We start from the raw sequence: 20737 nt of genomic DNA on the forward strand, positions 1-20737 counted from the left end.
ATGTCTAATAGTGTTTGAGGAGGTTCTACCTAAAAGAAGCCTCAGCAGGAGTAGTACCAAAGGCACATAAAGAAGACGACACTAAATGTGTTCATGGGAAAAAAGTGAAAAAGAGCATAATTAAAAATGATCCTGTGTAATGAACATCATCCACTACAGAATGTTTTAGTGGACTAGAAAAGTTCATTTAGGCCTTGTTTACACCTAGTATTAAGATATGTGTTGAGTTTATCCACTTTCAACAACTTCTAGAGGAAGTCGAAAATGACCAGGTTTCTTTCGTAGTGTAGACGCTCATATTGTTGAACAGCCACTAAAGACCGCCTACTCTCCGCCTACTGACATAATTCTTAAACATTACCAGACATGTAGTTAAAGAGGTCTAGCCAGATGGGATTTAAACTTCGTCAGCTGAAATAGAAGGTGAATGTTCTCTTACCAGTCCTGATTCTAACACAAACCCATAGCATTAGGCATCGTTTTGCAGCTATCAGAGCAGAAAACATAGGCTTCCTAACCTAACCTAACCTTACCTAACCTAACCTAACCTTACCTTACCTAACCTAACCTAACCTAACCTAACCTAACCTAACCTCAGTTTGCTCCTTAAAATAATTTATTTTGGAAAATTGTAGAACTTTTTGGAAAATTGTAGAATTTTTTGGAAAATTAACCAATTTTACAGGTAATGAAAGTGTCTTGCAATACTAAAATATGTTTGAATGGCATGCATTCCTTTACTGATACAACAAGCAATGGGGTTAATGATGGTACTTAGTGGAGAGGAGTGGATCTTAGGATCAAGATGTCAATAATTGGAATTAAGAAGGCCTACCTGCCTCTTGTGCTTGTCATTTCATATGAAAAGGTTACTAAAATTTGGCCAATGCTGTTGTTTGTGAAGTACAAGATAATTAAAAATGCATGTGCATTCTGTTGCATGGATTCCACAAGATTTGCTCAACAGGATGTTCTTTGTCCGTCATTGCTTTTCTCATGCTCATAGTCAGATTCATATCCTCTGAGTCACAAAATAAACCAGACATCAGGCCTGGAGCATAAACACTACATATACACAAAATGGAACTGGAAGTGTTAGCTTCATTGCAAGTAAAAGTAACTAACCACAATCATATATAAATGCATATAACATGACATTGTGTGCAAAGTGTATGCAGAACTGCAAATGGAAAGGCACTTTAGAACAGTTATGTGGGTGTTTAAAATTGCTTCTACTAATTTGCATTGCTATCTTTCCACAGCCCCCATTTGGCTTATTTAAAAGAAAGAAGCTCCAGCCTGAACACCCCCTCAGTACAAAACATTATTATTCCACATGACAAAACCTGAGTTACAGACATGGAAAATTAGTGACTAAATTGAGGAATAAAGTTCACTTTATATCTAATTTGTTTATACTAAATGGAAATACACTTTTTGTGTATTTCCTTACAGATTACTTACAGTGTGTATAAAAAGGAATCACCCCCCTTTAAAAATAATCACATTTTATTGCTTTGCATCCTGAAATGAAGATGGACACAGTTTTTGTTTTATCCAGCTGTATTTACTCAGTGCAAATTATAACATCCAAGTGAAAAAAAAGGATCACCCCCTTGTGTCAGTATTTTGTTGAACCACCTTTTTGCTTTAATTACAGCCTTTAGTCTGTTGGGATTGCGCATCTAGACTTTGCAATATTTGCTCAAGTTCAGTTAAATTTATTGGTGACCGTTTGTGGACTGCGGTCTTCAAGTAATTCCAGATTTTTAATGGGGTTTAAGTCTGGGCTCTATCCTGACAAGTGCTCCAGTCCCTGCTGCAGAAAAACACCTCATAACAGGATATTACTACCTCCATGCTTTACTGTACTGTAGGAATGCTGTTATTTGGATGGTGAGCTGTATTAGATTTCTGCCAGACATATCGTTTGGTGTTGAGGCCAAATAATTCAATTTTAGTCTCATCTGACTCAGAATCTTCAATGTGTGTTTTGGCGTGACTGCATGTGGCTTTTCTTGAGGAGTGGCTTTTTTCTTGCAACCCTCCCATACAATCCACATCTGTGGAGAATTTGTGATATTGTTGTCATATGCACGTCGTTCCAAACCCGTAAAAGCTCTGTTCATCTTCAGAACATAATTTAAGATATTTTGGATGAAAACCGGGAGGCCTGTGACTGTCCCATAGACAACCAAGTAAAAAACAGTGTCAAGGTCCATAAAAGGTACGAAAATCGTCATCAGAATACTCCATCTGCCATCAGACGTGCAATTTGGGTTATATGAAGCGACGGGAACACTTTTTGTAAGCGAAGAAAGCTAAAATAATGACTTTATTCAACAATTCCTTAGTCAACAGTCTCTTCTGTGTCTCTCCATATCACCGTACAGGAGACTGTTGACAAAGGAATTGTTGAATAAAGCCGTTATTTTTGTTTCTTTGCTTACAAAAAGTGTTCCTGTCGCTTCATATAACTGATTGGCAAAATTTTCATTTTGGAGTGGAGTATCCCTTTAATATTTATTTCTAGCCCTCTTCATTGTGTCTCTGAGTAGCCTGTCCAACAAATAACACCTTTGATTAATAGAATGTGTCTTCTGCTTTTGGCCATCTGCATGGAGACATCTGACATTTTTTTTTTGTCTGATTTAAAATAGAGTGCTTCCTCTGAGGTAATTTATACAGACTGCTATTCATCGACTTCACATACTGCAGCGCGTGAGTTGACAGGATGTCTTTATTGTTTGAAAGCAGTGAGTTTGTTTTTTTCTCATCATATTTTCAATACTAGCAAAATCCAATTGGCACATAAACAACATCCAGCCCTGTTCCTGTTAGTAGATGACATGCTCAAGTACAAACACCAAAGGCTTGAGCCAAGAAGACTGAGATGATAGGACACATTTACAGCTTAGTGGAGTAAAACCTACTTAAATATCTAAGATCCAAGCTCTCGTAATCTCAATGAATTTAACAGTGAATAGTACAGTTGAGGTAAGCTCAGTTTCAACAGGGCACATACCCTCATATGGCTCAAAGGGCAGAACGTAAAATACATAATTGTTTGTGAGTTTCTCACTCAAAATCAGTTTCAAAAACCAATTACATATCATCGTGCATGCCTACTTACTACTACCTCACTCATTCACAATACTGAACAGCACAAAAAGGTGCAAAACAAATAATAATAAAAATAAACTCATCAGCTCCAGAAATTAACACTTTCCCCAGCTTCCTAAAGTTGTGGTCTTCTGGCAATTAAGTGATGTTTAAAAAATTACAGTAATGTACATTGGTCCTTCTACAAACAAATGCTAACATATTTTGAAATTCACATCCATTCACTTATCACAAATCATAAATTATTAAGTTAGTAGGTCTTTCCACATTTCTACACATCAGCCTTGGTTGAAAATGCTTCAAAACAATTCTGTGAGGTTATTTAAGTCTGAGTTTGGGGGAAAAAATAAATAATTCTTAGATTTGGTTAAAAACTTTTGTGACCCGGTTATGCTCATTGTAGAGCTTTTCAATTTTAATGCAGTATGTACTGTATGTATACACAACAACTTATAGCTAAAATCTGTCAGAACTCATTTCAATCAAAACTTTTGTCCTTGATAAAATGATGTCCATAGCCTTTTTAATATTGATAAAGGCACTCATTGGCTTAAAGTGTGAAAATATGCTAATGAGACTTTCTGGAGATACTCAGGTGAGTGCACACATTTCCTTTGCTATCAAAGCGAGTCTCAAAAAACCTGCTAAGAACAAGCCCAAGTCATAGTTCATCCCAAAATTTAAAACTTTTTTTTCATGACCATGCATTAACACCATTAAGCATAAGTATTTATGCACCATTATTTGTTGTACTGTCTTTCATTGATACCAATCTTTATTATTATTATTATTTTTTTGAGTTTCTTTTCTTTTCCAAACACATTACGATAATGAGAAATGACAAATAAATGTGCTTAATTGTCATTTTTCTTTTGATTGGGGTGAAATGTGACCTGGTTATGCTCATTGTATAGCTTGTCAATATTAATGCACAAACAGTATGTATGTATACACAACAACTTCTAGCTAAAAATCTGTCAGAACTCATTTCAGTCAGTTGTCATTACATATTCTCAAGTGTTGCCACGGGTAATATTATGCTACATTCAGTTTTTTCTTTCATGTAGTTGAAATGAGTGTAAACTGAATGTAGAATTAGATAGTGGAACAACAGTTTTAAGAGAATCTCGCAAAGCAAGTTAGTCAAGCTGTCTTATAGCTAGCTACCTGAATGCTAACACACCTGCTTTAAATGGCAGACACATTTAAAGGCAACTCTGTTCTCCCATTAAAGGGATAGTCAATCTAAAAATGAAAATTCTGCCATCATTTACTGACCCTCATGTCATTCCAAACCCATATAACAAATCTGAGAGATTTTTGTCCCTCCATTGAAAGTCCATTAAATAAAAACTTTGACGTTTCAGAAAGTTCAAATGTAATGTTTGTTATTGGGCATCAAGAAAAGAACAGTTGGGCTTCCATGTTCCATATTCGAGATGCTCACATGCACATGTGTGCGTGGATCAATCTTTATGTATAACTTCAATCTTTATGCCTCTTCATGAGGCTTGGATTAAACAATGTCTTATTTCTTTTTCTTTTTTTTTCTTTTTTGAAAGAAATCATTAAAATGTACGCTTTTAATGGAGCTTAAAACTCTCCGGTTACATTAAAAATATCTCCATTTGTGTTTAGAAGATGAAAGAAATTCTTATTTGGGATGACATGGGATAAGTAGTTGATGACAATTGCCATTTTTGGGTGAACTAGCCCTATAAATACTGAGGTTTCTGGCTTTATATCAACGTAATAGTGCATTCTACTACCAGTCGTGCCTATTACAGTGATGATTTATCAAAGCTAAGCTGGAGTGCATGTGTAACAGCTAGCACCTACAAATTTAAACCTAATTGCCTGTTTAACAAAATGTAACAACAACAACAACAAAAAAAAAAGTCAAGGAAACAAGTTACTGGGCAGACTACCAACATGGCTGCCATTACATTCAGAGAACCCATGATTAACAAAACTGGTGATTGAGTATTTACACGGTCCGGAATAGGTGTCCAGCACCTTAGCTGGCAAAAAAACATTTATCGTATGATTGGTGCCCCTTCAACCATGTGACGAGGGCTAATTACACCACTGCATAATATCTAATGACTGAATTCAAACACATACAAATAACACAAATAATACTTAAAGATGCCACCAAAGGTGTCATCATGAACTCAGTCACACTTTTTCCCATCGGTACACAAACAATTCACTCACTCATCTACAGAATTTGGCCCTCCTTTTGTTTTGTGGAAGTCTTCCAACTGGATGTGGTCTCTCAGTATGACTTCCCACTCCAAACACTATGGTCATAAAACAAATGAGTCTCATGACTGATCTAGTATGACAAGGTGGTTCTCAGTAAATGTCCTACTTAACTGAATGTTAAAAATAAATAAAACTAGAAATATATTCACAATAGTACATGAACTGCAGCCGTCATTTTAAACCAGTCTCAATTTTTTGAAACGGGTGTTTAAAACTGTGGCTGTACATTCAATGCCTTCCCATTTTTCGGGCTAAACCTGCAGTTTTAAACTGATTTGTATACATGTGAACACTGCGAGAAAGATTTTCACATTATTCGTTATTCCATTTCCTCAAAACTCTAAAATAATCGGTGTTCAAGACTAAAAAAAAAAAAAGCCAAACGATCAAAGCATTGCTCCCAGTTTCTGGGTTCCCATTTAAAGTTCTTAAGACATTGTTTGAAGCAGCCCTCCCCCCAATCTGTCTTTGTATTAAGTGAACAAATAGTCCTTAGATTCAAGGGTCTGCTGGTGGATGCAGTGTAAATAGGTCACATGACACTTGAGCCTCTCATCACCCCAGTACTTCTACAGATGTTCATAACAAGCTTCCAATGAGTGCATACATGAGGATGGGTACACATGCAAGTCTTTACAACAGTCCCTTGGCAACAAGAGGGTGGGGTGTGTTGGTAGCAGTTGAGGTTCAAGCATGTAGACACCAAAGAGAGGCCCAACTTTGGGGGAGGGGCACCACCTTACAACCCACAGCATTCACATGCTAATCGACTGTCCTGGCCATCCTGTTCCAGGGGGTATATACGGAGTTGCCCTGGAAACACTTCAACTTATTTTTCCCTTTTAGGTTTCTGTCCTTCTTTTGCACAATCACCAAGCCGCATACGCAGCGTGCCGCTCTTGTGCAAGTGCCAGAGTTGCAGGAACTCCTCAGGCATGGCGTGGAATCTTGAGGATGGGAGAATGTTGTCATAATAGTGGTGGCTAACCGGTCGATCATCCAGCCCCACCGAAAACGGCCAGAAACCATAAGTGGTCACCTCTTCACACAAGCCAAGGGCAAGGCTCACCAAGAACAACCCTGTGGACAGCCTCTTGCCATGGACGCCGTGGTTCTTCCAGAATCGACCAACGTTTTTAAGGAAGTCCGGGTTGGCAAAGAGGACGGTCTGGTTGGAGGCAGAGTCTGCAAGGGCGTGGTATGCCCGCAGGGAGGGGTCAGTACCATGCTTCATGGAGAACGCTGGTATGTAGATGTAGCTGGAACCATATGCCTTCATACTTTCTACAAAGGATTTGCGGGACCATAGTAGGTTCTGAAAGCTGATAAGGAAAAAAAAAGGAATGATAAAATTTTTTCATTTAATGTCAATTTGGAGTGGTGTTCTTTAAGTAAAAAAGTTTTTAAAAATACTAATAAAAAAACTTTTTTTTCTGTAACCAAATTGTTTCATTTAAAGATACTGTGGCAACAGTGGATGAGTTAATGATTGAACTGACCCCTAACTGAAATCTAACTGTCAGTCTATTACTGGTTAACGTTATCGCTCTTTATTTATACTGTTTTTTTTTTAATAATCTCGTTATTTCCTTGGCACTGGTTGAATACTCAAGTTATTTAAAATAAAGTGTCTGAGCTCAAGCTTGTTTCTGAATGCATATACCTTTAGGAACACCCATATTACAACACAAGCATATTAATATGCTGTTTTTAATAATATCAATAATATAATAATATTAATAATATAAAAATAAAATGTATAAAAAGACCTGGTACTGACCCTGGTACTAACAAAGCCCTTTGGAGATCTCCTGCCAGCTATTGCAAGGAGTAAACATGCTAATCCACTAAGAAAGGTCAATATTCATCCCTCAAGACATGTTGTCAGCTGTTTGGAGAACTGCGTGTCCTTTTCCGACCATTCTGTCACATGCAACTAACTACCCCAGAAACCACAAATAGCTAAGGCTGTTTTACATATAGAAGAGCTTTATGAACACTATCAGACAACAGTGCATTGTAATTGTAAACTAAGATGAACAAGACATAGAAAAGTTGTAACAGAATAACATGGTACAGTAGAATGAGAGAAAGCGTTACTTTATTGAAGTACTACACTAGTCAACATTTAAAGTGGATCAAAACCTTTCACCAAAGTTGTCCTAAAACCTAAAACCAAAATGTGTTCTTGTCTTAGGCCAACTTTTATTTACTTTTTTTATCCACTTCAAATGTTGACTACTGTACAGTATTGTAGAAGAACAAATATATATATATATATATATATATATATAAATAAATACAAAACAGTTAAAACAACAATGTAATTTATGAGACATTTGTCTCTTGACTAAAAATATAGACCAGTTTCACACCGCAAGCATGAGCAGCGCATATTTTTTATGGCTTGCATGAAAATAAACGAGTCTATTTTTGCTGCGCTGCTCACACTTAATTAAAGTAACAGCACACTTTTGACTGGCAAAATAAATGTGTTAAAAGTGCACAGGATAAGCATGTCTAGTGTGTTTTAGCAAGAAGTGGAGTATGTTAGAAAATGAAAAATAAAAAAAAAGGTTTAGAATATTTACCCATTTAAAATTGCTTTTAATTTATCAGTTTGGGTGAAAGTATGGTGTATTATATAAAAAACAAAACAAAAACAAGCTGCACATTCTATATCCAGGTATTACTGAAACAACATGATTTGAGCTGTTTTCTTGGTTGTGTTTGTTGTTTAACATTTACATGCGAAAAGACTTTAAAACTTTCAAGTTTATAAATGACCATCTTCCAAAAACAAATTTATAGTTGTCATTGTAAAGAAATATATAGCTTTGGAGCCGCTGCTGTGACTCTGTACAAACGCTTCCAGTCTGAATACTCTGGCAAGTATGTAGCTGCAGTGACGATGTACTGTAGTTATGCTGACGCGAAGCTCAAACAGGTGCTAGGGATGTCAAAAGTATCAGTGCAAATTCAGTACTAAAATAACTGTGATAAAAAAAGCTAACAATTACAATTTAACTATTTCAATTTTGATGACATTCAGTAGTGCTGTCACCAAAGCAAAGTCTGCTGTGACAAAAATAATGGTGTGCATCTATTATGAAACCTATGGTAGTCTCCAGGTCGAGCAGAAAGATGCCGCTTTGGAATCTAAATCATTGTTTCCATTGTTATCCGTATCCACTACCGAAATGTTAATATTGTTATTAAATAAATTATGATCAATGAATCCATAACCCTCCAAATTAAAAAAGACAAAAAATAATTAAGTGAGAAGGAGAAGACACGTACTTCTTTTCAATAATGCTAGGATTCGCGCTCACCAGGTGTGTTCTGGTACCAACATCAGCGGTGTACTCTTTGGACAGAGGAGGAAGGTTACATCTAGAGGTAGAGTAGAGGGATAGAGATTGCAGAATAAGTTTTATTGGAAGTGATGTTTCTCATTCTATGTCACAAGAAATCACTGTTGTTAATGGTGTTATTTCTTAATAAAGTAAAAACTTTTATAAAAGTCCCAGGTCTTATTGTGATGCTATTGATACCTTCAGCTCCACATTAACATCTTGCCTTGAGAATGTCTGCTCTATCACAGGTTAGCACAGTCCAGCAACCAGATAATCAAAGTCTTCAGGATCACTAGAAACTTCTAAGCAGGTTGGAAAACTCTGCAAGAAAAGTGGCCCTCCAGGAGAAGGATTGGACACCCCTTGGTTAGCACTTATGACATCCTCTAGTCTCAACTCTGTTCTTTCCCTCTTCTCCCATCCCTTAGACCATATTCTCGCCCATCTTCTCCAGGATATGACTCCAACACTGTAACTGGCTCTCATTCATGTCATTACATTTCTCATGACTCGCAACTTTCCCTCCATATTTAAGTAGCCTCAGGTAACCCCACCGCTAAAGAAATGTTGACACATAACCCTAGTAGTCTCTAAGTAGCCACTAGTCTGTCTCTTCCCTTTTCTCTCAAAATTCCTAGGTACTTAGTCAGTTCTGTGCTTTTTTTCTTACAGGACAAGCTACTCTAACAACCACTCTGGCTTCAATAATGACATTCCGCTGAGACCACCTGCTGGCTGTCAATAACACTCTATGGCTCGAGCGAGATCCAGATCATCTGTTCTTATTGTTTTGTTGCCTTGAATACTGTAAATAACTAGATCATTTTGTCCACCTATTCTGACCAAGGCATCAAAGGTATGGCACTTCACTGTTTTCAGCCTTATCTCACAGGCAGATCCTTCATGGTTTTCTGGAGAGGAGGGGTATCTGAGCTAATCACTGGGGTGGCTCAAGGTTCAGTGCTTAGTCCGCTTCTTTTCTTGATATAAAAACCTCACTATGCTTGATCAAAAAGGCACATGGCTTTTCCTATAACTGTGGAACTAATATTCAGCGCTACCTGTTGTTCCAATCTGATGACCCCACTGTCTCAGCTTGTATCCAAGCTTGCCCTTCAGTCCTTTCAACTTGGATAGAGGAAAGTCCCCTCCAGCTCAACATTGTGTCCCCAGAACTCAGAAAATCACAGCAACCAAGTTAGTTGACCACCACATCACTGTTCGACTGGATTCATCAACACCAACACCAACACCAACCAGGACAAAGAACCTGGTGGTAGTGTTTGATGATTAGTATACTACCAACATCTCAACAAAAGCCTGGTCATGCAGGTTAATGCTTTATAATAGGGCTGCATGATTAATCGAATGTGATTGTCATGCGCATCTTATCAGTAAAGCCGGTTCTGTGATTAGTAGTAAATATCCAGCACGTGCTTTCAGATAGAGCAGCATTTACTACGCAGAGCCGTAGTTCACTGACAAGCTACGCAAAAATCACGTTCATAATCGCAGACAATTTAATCGTGCGATTATGAAATCGAAGAAATCGTTCTGCGATTAGGAAAGCTGTATGCATATCCACTACGGCTCTGTGTAGTAAATGCTGCTCCATCTGAAAGCATGTGAAAGTACCACATTTATTAACATGTTTTCACTCCAAAATCACTTCATAACATCGATTGTTTGAAATAAATCCTTCTGTGAGATGATGTGGCTTCTTAGAATAAGGCACGCAACATATTTCATAGTATTCTAAGCAGTGATAAAGGCTATGTCGATTAGCACTGCATTCTTATATACTTTATTATTTAATTATTTAAAGTATTAAAGTATGAGATAATCAGTATATTGTCGTAGTCGTGTGTTTATTAGTCACTTTGAATTAATGAAAGCAGTTAAATCTTCTGTTTATTCAGCATCTGCTATAGGCATTTCCTGGGTTTCTTCTGCAAGGTGTATTTGGAGTTTCAGCGTGAGAGCTCCCTCTGGCCTTCAGAGTTCGGATGGAAATTTACTGCTGAACACAACCATGCTTCACTGAAAGATATGCATGACAATCTGCCTAAATGCGATTTATTGGCTTTGCAATTTAATTTCGATTAATCGAGCAGCCCTACTTTATAATATCAGGAAAACCAAGACAGCTCCTTGTCTAAACACTTGCTCTATTGGCCAGCCTTCTAGTCAGCACATATATGCCTCTGCACATGATGCAGAGCTTGGCAGGACATCTGCTCTTCAAACAATCAAAGAGGTTTCACACCATACTTTTCTTGGTTTAACTTCACTGTCTTCCCGTAGCTGCCTACTTCAAATTCAAGGATTTGATGCTAGCTTTGAGGACTACAACTGGAAATGGAGCCTCCTACCTCAATCTTCCCTTCTGTAATTTACAGTCAGTGAATGAGGGGCACAAAACATTCCTTCACAATGAGGCACCTTCACTCAACTGTGGTGGAATGACCTGCCTGCCTTCATGCAATTCGCTGAGACTATTACTAATTTCAAGAAAGCTGAAAACATACCATAGCACTTTTCTAAACCACATCCATAAACAAACTCTTTCTGGATTTCACCTCTGTTTTAACTTGTGTACTCATGTTTCTATTCAAACCTGACATTATGTGCTGCAAATATTGTTGGATAGAAGCATTTTCTAAACTAATTCTGTATGATTTTTGATATGATATGACACTTAAACAAATATTAACATCTTCTCACCTCATGATAAAGTCAGCTTGGTCAATTTCTTTTCCACAGCCACTGTGTTTCAGGACCCCTCCATTGCCCACAACTGAACACTTCTTCAGAGGAAGGTGCAGTGGTGTATCCTAGCAACACAAAAACAGTGGGAGTTACACAAATGGGTCGAAACAATAAAGAGTCTCTCTCTCTCTCTCTCTCTCTCACACACACACACACACACACAGTCCATTTCCATTTCCATTTGTTTCTGAAATGAATTTGTATTCATTTGTTTCCACATGAATACATATTCAAATCAAGGTTACTTCAATATTCATATGTTTCAAAGAGTGGTGAACAGAGTCGATAAAAAGACCCTTTGTAAGACCCCCTGTCAATTAATTTGCATTACAGGCCACCAGTTTCATCTCACTTCACACATACATAACTAAATACTCATCATCAGACATTTTCCTTCTATAGGAGTTATAGATTCAAATAAAGAAAAAGCCTATAAATCAAAAGCAGATTACTAGGTTGTTGTTTTTGTAAGATGTTGTGTTTCCAGAGTATTGTGGGTAGTTAGCAGGGAGTTGATACACTGTTGCTAAGCTGCACTGAGTGGTTATTAGTGTATTGCTAAGTGACTGGAAAGGTTTTCTGGGTGGTTTCTAGTGTATGACTAGGACTCCCCCCCCCCCCCCTTTTTTTTTTATTGGTCCAGGACAGAAGGGCTTACCCTATAGTCTGTATCACATTCTGATCCTTACATATATGGCTTGGATCTACTTATTTATCAGTAAATCAACTGACTTGGTGTGTAAATACAGAATTATGTAGTCAAATATGTATTATGAATAGCTATACTATGGATTCTACTTCAGAGTGCAGTAAACATTTACTGAATATGTTATACTAGTTACTAAAACAAACATTTTAAACATTTTGATCAGACACACACATCATACATGACACATTACTACTAAGCATATGGCATTTTGACATGGAAAAAGCATGAACAAAAGAAAAAAAAAATCCCTCACTGATCTTGACTGAATAATTTTTGTAACCTCACTTTATATTTTATTTGCCTGTTGTTCAGTGCTGAAAAAAAAACCCTCACTGATCTTGACTGAATAATTTTTGTAACCTCACTTTATGCGTTCCAATATAATTTACCCTATCCTTATATTCTATTTTGATCTGCAGTTTAATAAAAGTTAAACAGAAAAAGACAAATATTAGCACTGCATGTTTCTGAATATTTATAATGATGACTGTATAATGATGAAAAACCACAAACATAACAGTTTTAAATAACATAAAAATGATAAAAATGACAATACAAAAATAAAAATGTAAATTACCCCTGCTTCTGAATAAATAGAGCAGTTATTTTTATTTTGTTAAAAACGGGCCAAATGAGACCTCCGAACTGTTCATATTAGTCGTTTAACAGTTAACCGCAATGAGAATTTTGACCGATTAATCAGGCTACTATCAGTTAAACGGTTTAAAAGGTATTTATTAAATTATTTTTCCAAGTTTTTTCCCCCAAGTATTTTTTTTTAAGTTTGCTGCATGAATATTGCTACACATTTTCCACATCTACTGTACATCTATAATCAGGGGGTGCATTTGCCTGTTGTTCAGCGCTGCATGCACGACCAAAATAAAAAATGCAATAAGTTCTGACAGCGCATTTGCGTACCGACATGGTTGACAGCTGTTAATAAACAATTATCATTTTAGATCAACAGACTGTACTATATAAGATTTCTTTTCAAACTGAAAGCATAAATCTAGGCTATCCCATGCCGTTTTCAAATCACAATGCAAAACTGTGACATTCATTCACTGACGCTCTTTAATCAGCAGCGGCGCTAAATCTGGAAGCACGCATACTTACTTGCCGGCAACCTGCCAAAATAAAAGCCTGCTGATTTTAAGTTTGAAAATGATGAAAATGCTTTTATTTATTTATTTTTAGACGCTTATATCCAAAGTGACTTACAATTGGGGAATACATAAAGCGATTCTTCTTAAAGAGGCAAACAAACAAAGAGGCAAACAAAGAAAGTAAATATTAGCATTTTATTTTTAACTTTACTATAAAATAATCGTATTTATATTTAATACTAGGCCTACCTTTTATTTTTAATAATATTATCACACATTATTATTTCATTTATTATTTTATTTAAAAAAGTAAATGAATAAAGTGCAATAATAATTTTTTTTATAGTTATATTTAATGGGTCACGCTATATGCAGTGTGAGGACCAAACCAAATCTCCAGGTTCTCTTATGAGAACCAGGCTGAAAAAATTATGTTCACCCCTGTCTGTAATGTCTATATTAAATGTGCGCATTTTCAAGTGTTTGTGCGGCCTGTGGAAGCTGAAAAGGCACGTACTTATACTGCATGACAGTTAACATCGAGGCGCCAGTGCGATCTCAAATATATTTACATCGTTTGAATCTGTTAAGGGTCTACATTTGTATGTAATAAGTATATTTGTAGAGACTTTATTTCCCGGCCCAAGATTGCTGCACGTCAGTAAGTCATTGACAGTTTATTTTTTTATTTTAGTTTATCCCTATTTTTCCCAGTCTTTGAAGCATGTTTCCTACATTACTTCTTTTATTCATTTTTTTGTTCAGTTCTTTCATTTAGATGTGTATTTATATTTTTTTCTGCCCTTTTTAATTATTTCATTTATAAACTCAAATTTTACTATAATAACATGAATAAAGCACTTGAATAAAGTTGTAATCTGCCGAATGTCCTGCAGGTGACCAGGTCTTCTAATGATGTACTTATGGCTTTACGATTACTTCAGAGCACTCATAGATCTACAATGATTTTCAAGTGCTACTTAAGTTTACGACGCTTTTGGGAAACAGAACATAATATTAAGATCAGTCATATGATCGTTTTTACGAACTTCTTAGGCTTATGAAGCTTTTGGGAAACCCATCCCTGTTCTGTATGCTGCTGTTTGCTCATGATAAAATAACCCTGTGAAAAAAAATTGTATATTTAATGGGTCAGACACTCATTAAATTCTATTTTATTCAATGTTAATTTAATATTCTGATCAGTTAACGGTTAATGTCTGGATAACGAGTGGGCAGTTGTCGGTTGGGAGAAATTAACCGATATCCCTACTTCGAACTAGTAGGCTAAACCAGAAAAAAAAAAAAAAAAACTTAATGTTTTTGCTCAGAATTCGTTTTTAATTCCTGCATGATTTTAGTCACATGATAAATATTAAAAAGTAAGAGAAATATCGGAAAATAGGAATATTTTATTCAGGAAATTACTAGGCTTACATTACCAGAAATTGCTGCCAAAACGTCCAACTTCACCATTATTAAAATAAAAAAATAGTTTTCTTTTTTTTTCCTCAACAGTTCTCCTCACAAAACAAAATTCATTTCAAACACAAATTTAACAGCAAAGCTAATGTTTTCTGTCAGTTTAAGCACAAACTAAGAGAAGTCAAATCAAACTTTGTGGAAATAATTAAGACCAAACTGAACATGGAGTGTGTTTATGGTGCATGTTGGCAATGTTGTCTCGGCGGGGGCAGGGCATGGTGAAGGTGGGGCTTAGGTAGATGATAATATCGGATATCACAATATTTTTAAGGCGATTATCCATAAGATATTTTTGACATATCGCCCAGCCCTATTCTCTACTAACAAAATAGACGACTAAAGCATAAATCACAGGGGAAAAAATGCCTGCAGAGTTTAGATTCAACCCTAATTAAACACAACTGATCCAACTAATTAAGTCCTTCAGGCTTATTTGAAAACTACATGGTATGTATGTTGAAGCAGGGTTGGAACAAAACTCTGCAGGGCTCCAGCCCTCCAGGAACTGAGTTTGACACCCCTGGTCTTGAACATCCCAGTGCATTATATATCAGCACTCTCTAATTGAATCAGAGGACAGGAATGAACTATTGTATATTTCATCCTGTAAATGTCCTAATCTTTTGTTTCAGGGTTTGTGATTTTCAAACATCGCTGGAATATGTTTTTAGTTAATGCAATGATGTAGACCTACGATTACAGGTAAATCCACATTAAATTACTAATCTTTTGGACACCGGTCGGTGAAAGGTCATGCTAAAATCCCTCAAATTAATGAAGCTCCAGCAGGATCATATCAGACTCTCTTATCTGTGTCAGTGATACATAATGTACTGATAAACATTACATGCATATGGTTAAATTAAATGACAGTAAATCTGTTGTATGCTGAAGATTGACAGCGAACATCCTTTAAGACTACATGTGTGTCCATAGTAACATGGCACGCATTACCCATAGATCTTATTGAATAAACATACTAAATCACAGTATTACTACATTAGAGTGAGGCTGGTGTGTTTGTGAGTGTGTGTGGGATGATGCGCTGTGTGTGCATCAATAATGAGCGTGGGCTTTGAGACTGTGTTGGAGGAACATTGCGACAAAGGCAGAATGGTGCCTAGTACAGGACAATCAGGGCCCATGCGGGTGTCTCTCCCATGCCTGTTTATTTTTAGAAGGCAGAGTGCTGAGCTGAGTCTCAAGAAGTGTGGGGGTGGAAAGAAAATAAAGGACCAACTGCTTTGCTTTCCAACAATTCCACACTCGTAATTATGTTTTATAGCAAAACCATTCCAGACCGTTATCTGTAATTTCAGAAGATTTGAAGTTAGATTTAAAACACCATAAGTGTGCTATTACTTTACTAAGAGATCGAAATTTCCTTTTTTATTTGGTGTACAGTTAAATGGACATCAAAATACCTACTAATTTAATATTGCAATACTGAAAGAAACCAACAATATTTGCTCTCTCATGATTCAGCATAAAAATCATGGTTTGGTTCTGCTGAATTTATGGTTAACCATACTTGTGTGTACATGTTGAGCATATAATCTTGAATTAACGTGAATTTGTAACAGTTTACACCACTCATGCATTAAAAATTGTATCAGGAATTACATAGAGGTGATGATGGATTCTAAATGGCCGTTCACACGACCATGTTTTCAGCCAAAAAAGTGAAACTTTTTATGCGTTTTGCCTGTTTGTTTACACAACAACGCCGAAAACGCATATTCTTGAAAACGCCTTTTAAAGTGCAAGTTTTTGAAAACGCCACCGGTAACGTTTCCGTGTAAACCCCCAAAACATGAATCTTTGAAAACGGTGACGTCATGCGAGTGCGTAGTACGTGTTAGGTATGTAGACATGCACAGTATTTGTAGATTTTAAAGGCAAGTGCGAACAAACATACACAACAATGGCGGAGTACATGGTACTGTTGTTGCAGCTCAAGAGTTTGCTAACGCTTCTTCAGCAAAGTGTGGATTTACTTCACCAATATTACAACCAACAGCGGAGACACATCATATTCAACATATTATCGTCACTTCCCTACAGGTACTGTTTACTAACGAGGTGACAGCTCCAACTACTGGCCTGGCATATGTAATACAGCAGTTTTGGCTGTTTTCGTAGATGTGTGTAAACGCAAATCGTTTTTGACTACATCGTTGTTGTGTAAACGTAGTCTAAGAGTGGGCAGAATTTTTCTAAATAATGTATGACAGCAGAAATGTGTGAAAGCAAACAAGTATTATCTGTTTTATATATTATGTTTACTATTTTGAGTTTTAGGTTGTTTCAAAATGTAAAGCTGATGCCAGACGTGGATTCAGATAAATAATCACATTTCACAAGAATCACCAGTTACCCCTAATAGATCTATATCTTAGTATAAAGCTGTAGCAGCCAAATCTAGTCATATTTTGTGGCTTATTAAATTTTATGAAAGATAGTACCTGAACAAAGAACGGGTAGGTTTCATTGTTGACCGTGTGATAATGGTAGATCTCCCCATCGTACCACAAGACTTTGCCTATTGGTGAGTTCTCCTTAGTAACTGCAAACATCCTCTTTGGGTCACAGCATTCTGTCAGCAGCATCCTGCAAAAAAAAAAAAAAAAAAAAAAAAAATGGCTTTTGAAAATGGCCTTTCTAACTAAGTGGGAACAAACAAACATTTTTTAAGGCTTAAAAACATTTACAAAATACTGCAGGTTTTGTTAAGCTAAATTTAAGACTTTTTATAAAATGTTTTATAAAATAAAATGTAAGGAATTAATGGAAGGGGCCACAATGAAACTGATCAAAATGAAGTATATATGCTTAAAAGAAGAACAAATATCTGCCAGTGAGGTCAGAATAAAATACGTTTTCAAAGGAATAGTTTATTTTTCTGAATCCATTCATATTTGTTCTTGTTTTAAGCATAAACTCAAAGTCATTTTGATACATTTCCCAGAAAACAATACATAATACCTTAATTTTGCATTTTTTGCATGTATATTGCCTTAAGAACGTTTCGACATTTGTAACTTGAAAACAAGACAAAAACACTGAGTAAGAGAATATTATTTTCGACATTTGTAACTTGAAAACAAGAAAAATGAGTTGGGTAATATTATTTTATTTTTTTTTTTTTTTTATTAAAAAAGGTGAACTTTTTAAAGACCCTTTTAAGTTCTTTTTGATTTTGATCAACAGATTTATTTCAAATTGAATAAAGTAGGCTAAGATATGCTGATTATAGAACGTTAATCATTTTTGTAACAGTTGCCGCAACAAATTTCAAACCGAAATCATCACCATAATAAAATGTAACAAATCTAATAACGGAACTAGCCTCTTTGTGACACTACAAATACCAGCCTTTCTGGGAGTTCAGAGCGGGGACAGATTCAAACGCGTCTACCTCTTTGCGCATGTGCGTTCTCTTAATCGGTTTTTCTGGGGAGATGTCTGCACTCTGCAATACTCTATGTCAGCATGAGAGACAGATTACATGGACGAGACAGTGAGTGCAGCCGCTCCATTTACTTAATTACAGTGTGAGAGAGAGAGACTACTGACTACTGACTAAAATGGCATTCCAAATCGCATCACAGGACCAATTCATCTAAGATATGTGGCATTGCACATCACAGATACGCTCACAATGAATGAATACTTGAATGTGACGATTCCAAAAGCACTGAAATACCTGTACAGATCTACTCCGGTTTGGTTTCTGGTCCAGGTTTGTCCCTGCCGCAGAACCTCATCCACCATTTCCTTATCACTGGGGATCCTGTACACGGGGAAGACGTAGAGCCACAACAACGCCAACACACCCAGGGTGGCCCATATATACTTGCTCCGGTGACATCTCAAAAACACCATTCCGCCGGTCTGATCAGACAAATGCCTAACTTAGTTCAAAAACACGTGTTCGCCGCTGACCCGTTTATCTCGGTTCCGCTGTCACCAGGAGCAAAAAGCCGCTGGAATACCGTTATCCTGCTATTTCCATTGCGCGGCGTGAAAGAGGCCAACAGTGGTGCAGATTTCATGCATGCATCAAATTCCTCCTCATTCCCCTCACTGCTGCTTTGCTGTTGGATGCGCTCACAATCACAGTCGAGTTATTCTGGGATGTAGCGGATGCGATCACCTTCATCGGTTGCGTCTGGGCCAGCAGGAGGAATCTCACGGGTTTTTATTCGGGATATCTCCTTCCCCCATCACCCCTATTGCAAACCGTCTTGAACTCTCCAACAAATCTGATCTCTGCACTATCCGGCTTCATATCGACTTTAAGACTACATCACGGCCCATTTCTGTTTACCGCTCTGCAAATTAATTTGTAAGGCTTTCCCTGCCAATCTGGCCGTCTCGGATGTAATCCTCCGAATAAGTGAGAGACAAAGCTCAGTTTGCAAGCGCTTTAGCACGCATCATGGCCCTTATTATTTGTTACGGTGCTGCCCCCTATTGCTGTGTGCACAGTGTGTTGTAGACTGAGTACAGTAGAGACTCTTTCTGCTTTTCATCACTACACAAAAACGAGATGCTGAAATGAAGTGATTTTTCACGTTATATTTGTTTTGCATATTTTATTTTGCTATTTGTACTTAAATATCATAAATTGATAATAGCCATAAGTAGTTTAGCCTATATTTTTCACAATTAGCTCATAACCATAAGGTGCATTTTTGTCTTAACTGTAGCCCTAAAGCTGGCTAACCATTTATTGCTAATGTAATAAATTACAGTTGTGCATTTATTTAAAAAAAAAATCGGATTTATTTATTCACATTAATTAAATCAGATTCAGTTGAACAAAATGGCAACAAAATATTTAACGCTGGAAACCTGACTACTGACTACATTGTCTAAAACACACATACACACACACACACACACACACACACACCACACACAACACACACATACATACACACACACACACACACACACAATTGTCTAAAACACACATACACAGGGGTTTTTGTAACATTATAGGGACATTCCATAAGCATAGTGGTTTTTATAGTATATTCTACAGAATATTCTATAACCCAACTCTGTATTTTTAAATTCTCAATCATTCTGTATGATTTATAAGCTTGTTTTCTCATGGGGACCTAAAAAAATCTTCCCGTAAGGTTATAATTTACTGGTTTTACTATACTTGTGGGGGCATGTGGTCCTCATAACGTAGGTAATACCAGAACACACACACACAGCCTCTGAATATGCATTTTATTTTCTTTGACTAAACTGTTAATGGATACATAGTGACCTATAAAGTGTGTATTAACTGTACCCACTTTACCACTTTGTATATTTCACAAAATGCTATGTTGTCCTTACTACGTCCATTAATAATAGACAGTTGAAATATCACAAATATACTTTTTTAAAAACATAATTTGCGTAGCATGTTTGTAAATGTGACTTTTAAAGTATTGTCATAACACTGTACTACGAAACAGCATGTGATGCAATAGAACACCAATCCAGGTACAGCTGATACACTGCGTCTCAACTGTACCCCTCTGATATACTCGCACGTTTCTCTAGATTTTACAAAGATCTTGCATGGCACGATGTCATAAAATATGTCTATTTTTAGAGCACAGAGTAACGTTTGCAATGATATATCTTAAGTTCATCCTTAAGTTATACCTTAAATCATAAAAGAATAATAAGCTATTCATTATGGAAGGGACATGGTGAAATGAAAACATTGAAAAAAAAAATATATATATATCTTCGGAGTGGAAGATGCACAACTTTCAGATTTCCCACGATCAAAGAGAATGCTAATATGCATGTGTGGAGCAAAAATCACGGCTCTGGGTTCCTGTGCACTCAAGTTATTTAAGGTGTTTCAACTGTGCACATGTCCCAGATGTACTCAGTCTACCCTA

General features: G+C 36.6%; 1 protein-coding gene across 1 annotated transcript; it reads right to left on the bottom strand.

Annotated features, from left to right (window-relative positions):
* Positions 1-3972: 3972 nt before the first annotated feature.
* Positions 3973-19271, bottom strand: LOC109045336 (alpha-N-acetylneuraminide alpha-2,8-sialyltransferase-like). The gene is made up of 5 exons (XM_042743330.1): positions 18526-19271; positions 17285-17429; positions 11472-11581; positions 8692-8784; positions 3973-6713 (listed from the first exon to the last, which is right to left on the bottom strand). Exons 1-5 carry the CDS (start codon positions 18702-18704, stop codon positions 6221-6223), a joined length of 1020 nt encoding a protein of 339 aa, XP_042599264.1. The 5' UTR covers positions 18705-19271; the 3' UTR covers positions 3973-6220.
* Positions 19272-20737: the final 1466 nt, after the last annotated feature.

The sequence above is a fragment of the Cyprinus carpio genome, chromosome A4, assembly GCF_018340385.1.
Source record: "Cyprinus carpio isolate SPL01 chromosome A4, ASM1834038v1, whole genome shotgun sequence".
NCBI lineage: Eukaryota > Metazoa > Chordata > Actinopteri > Cypriniformes > Cyprinidae > Cyprinus > Cyprinus carpio.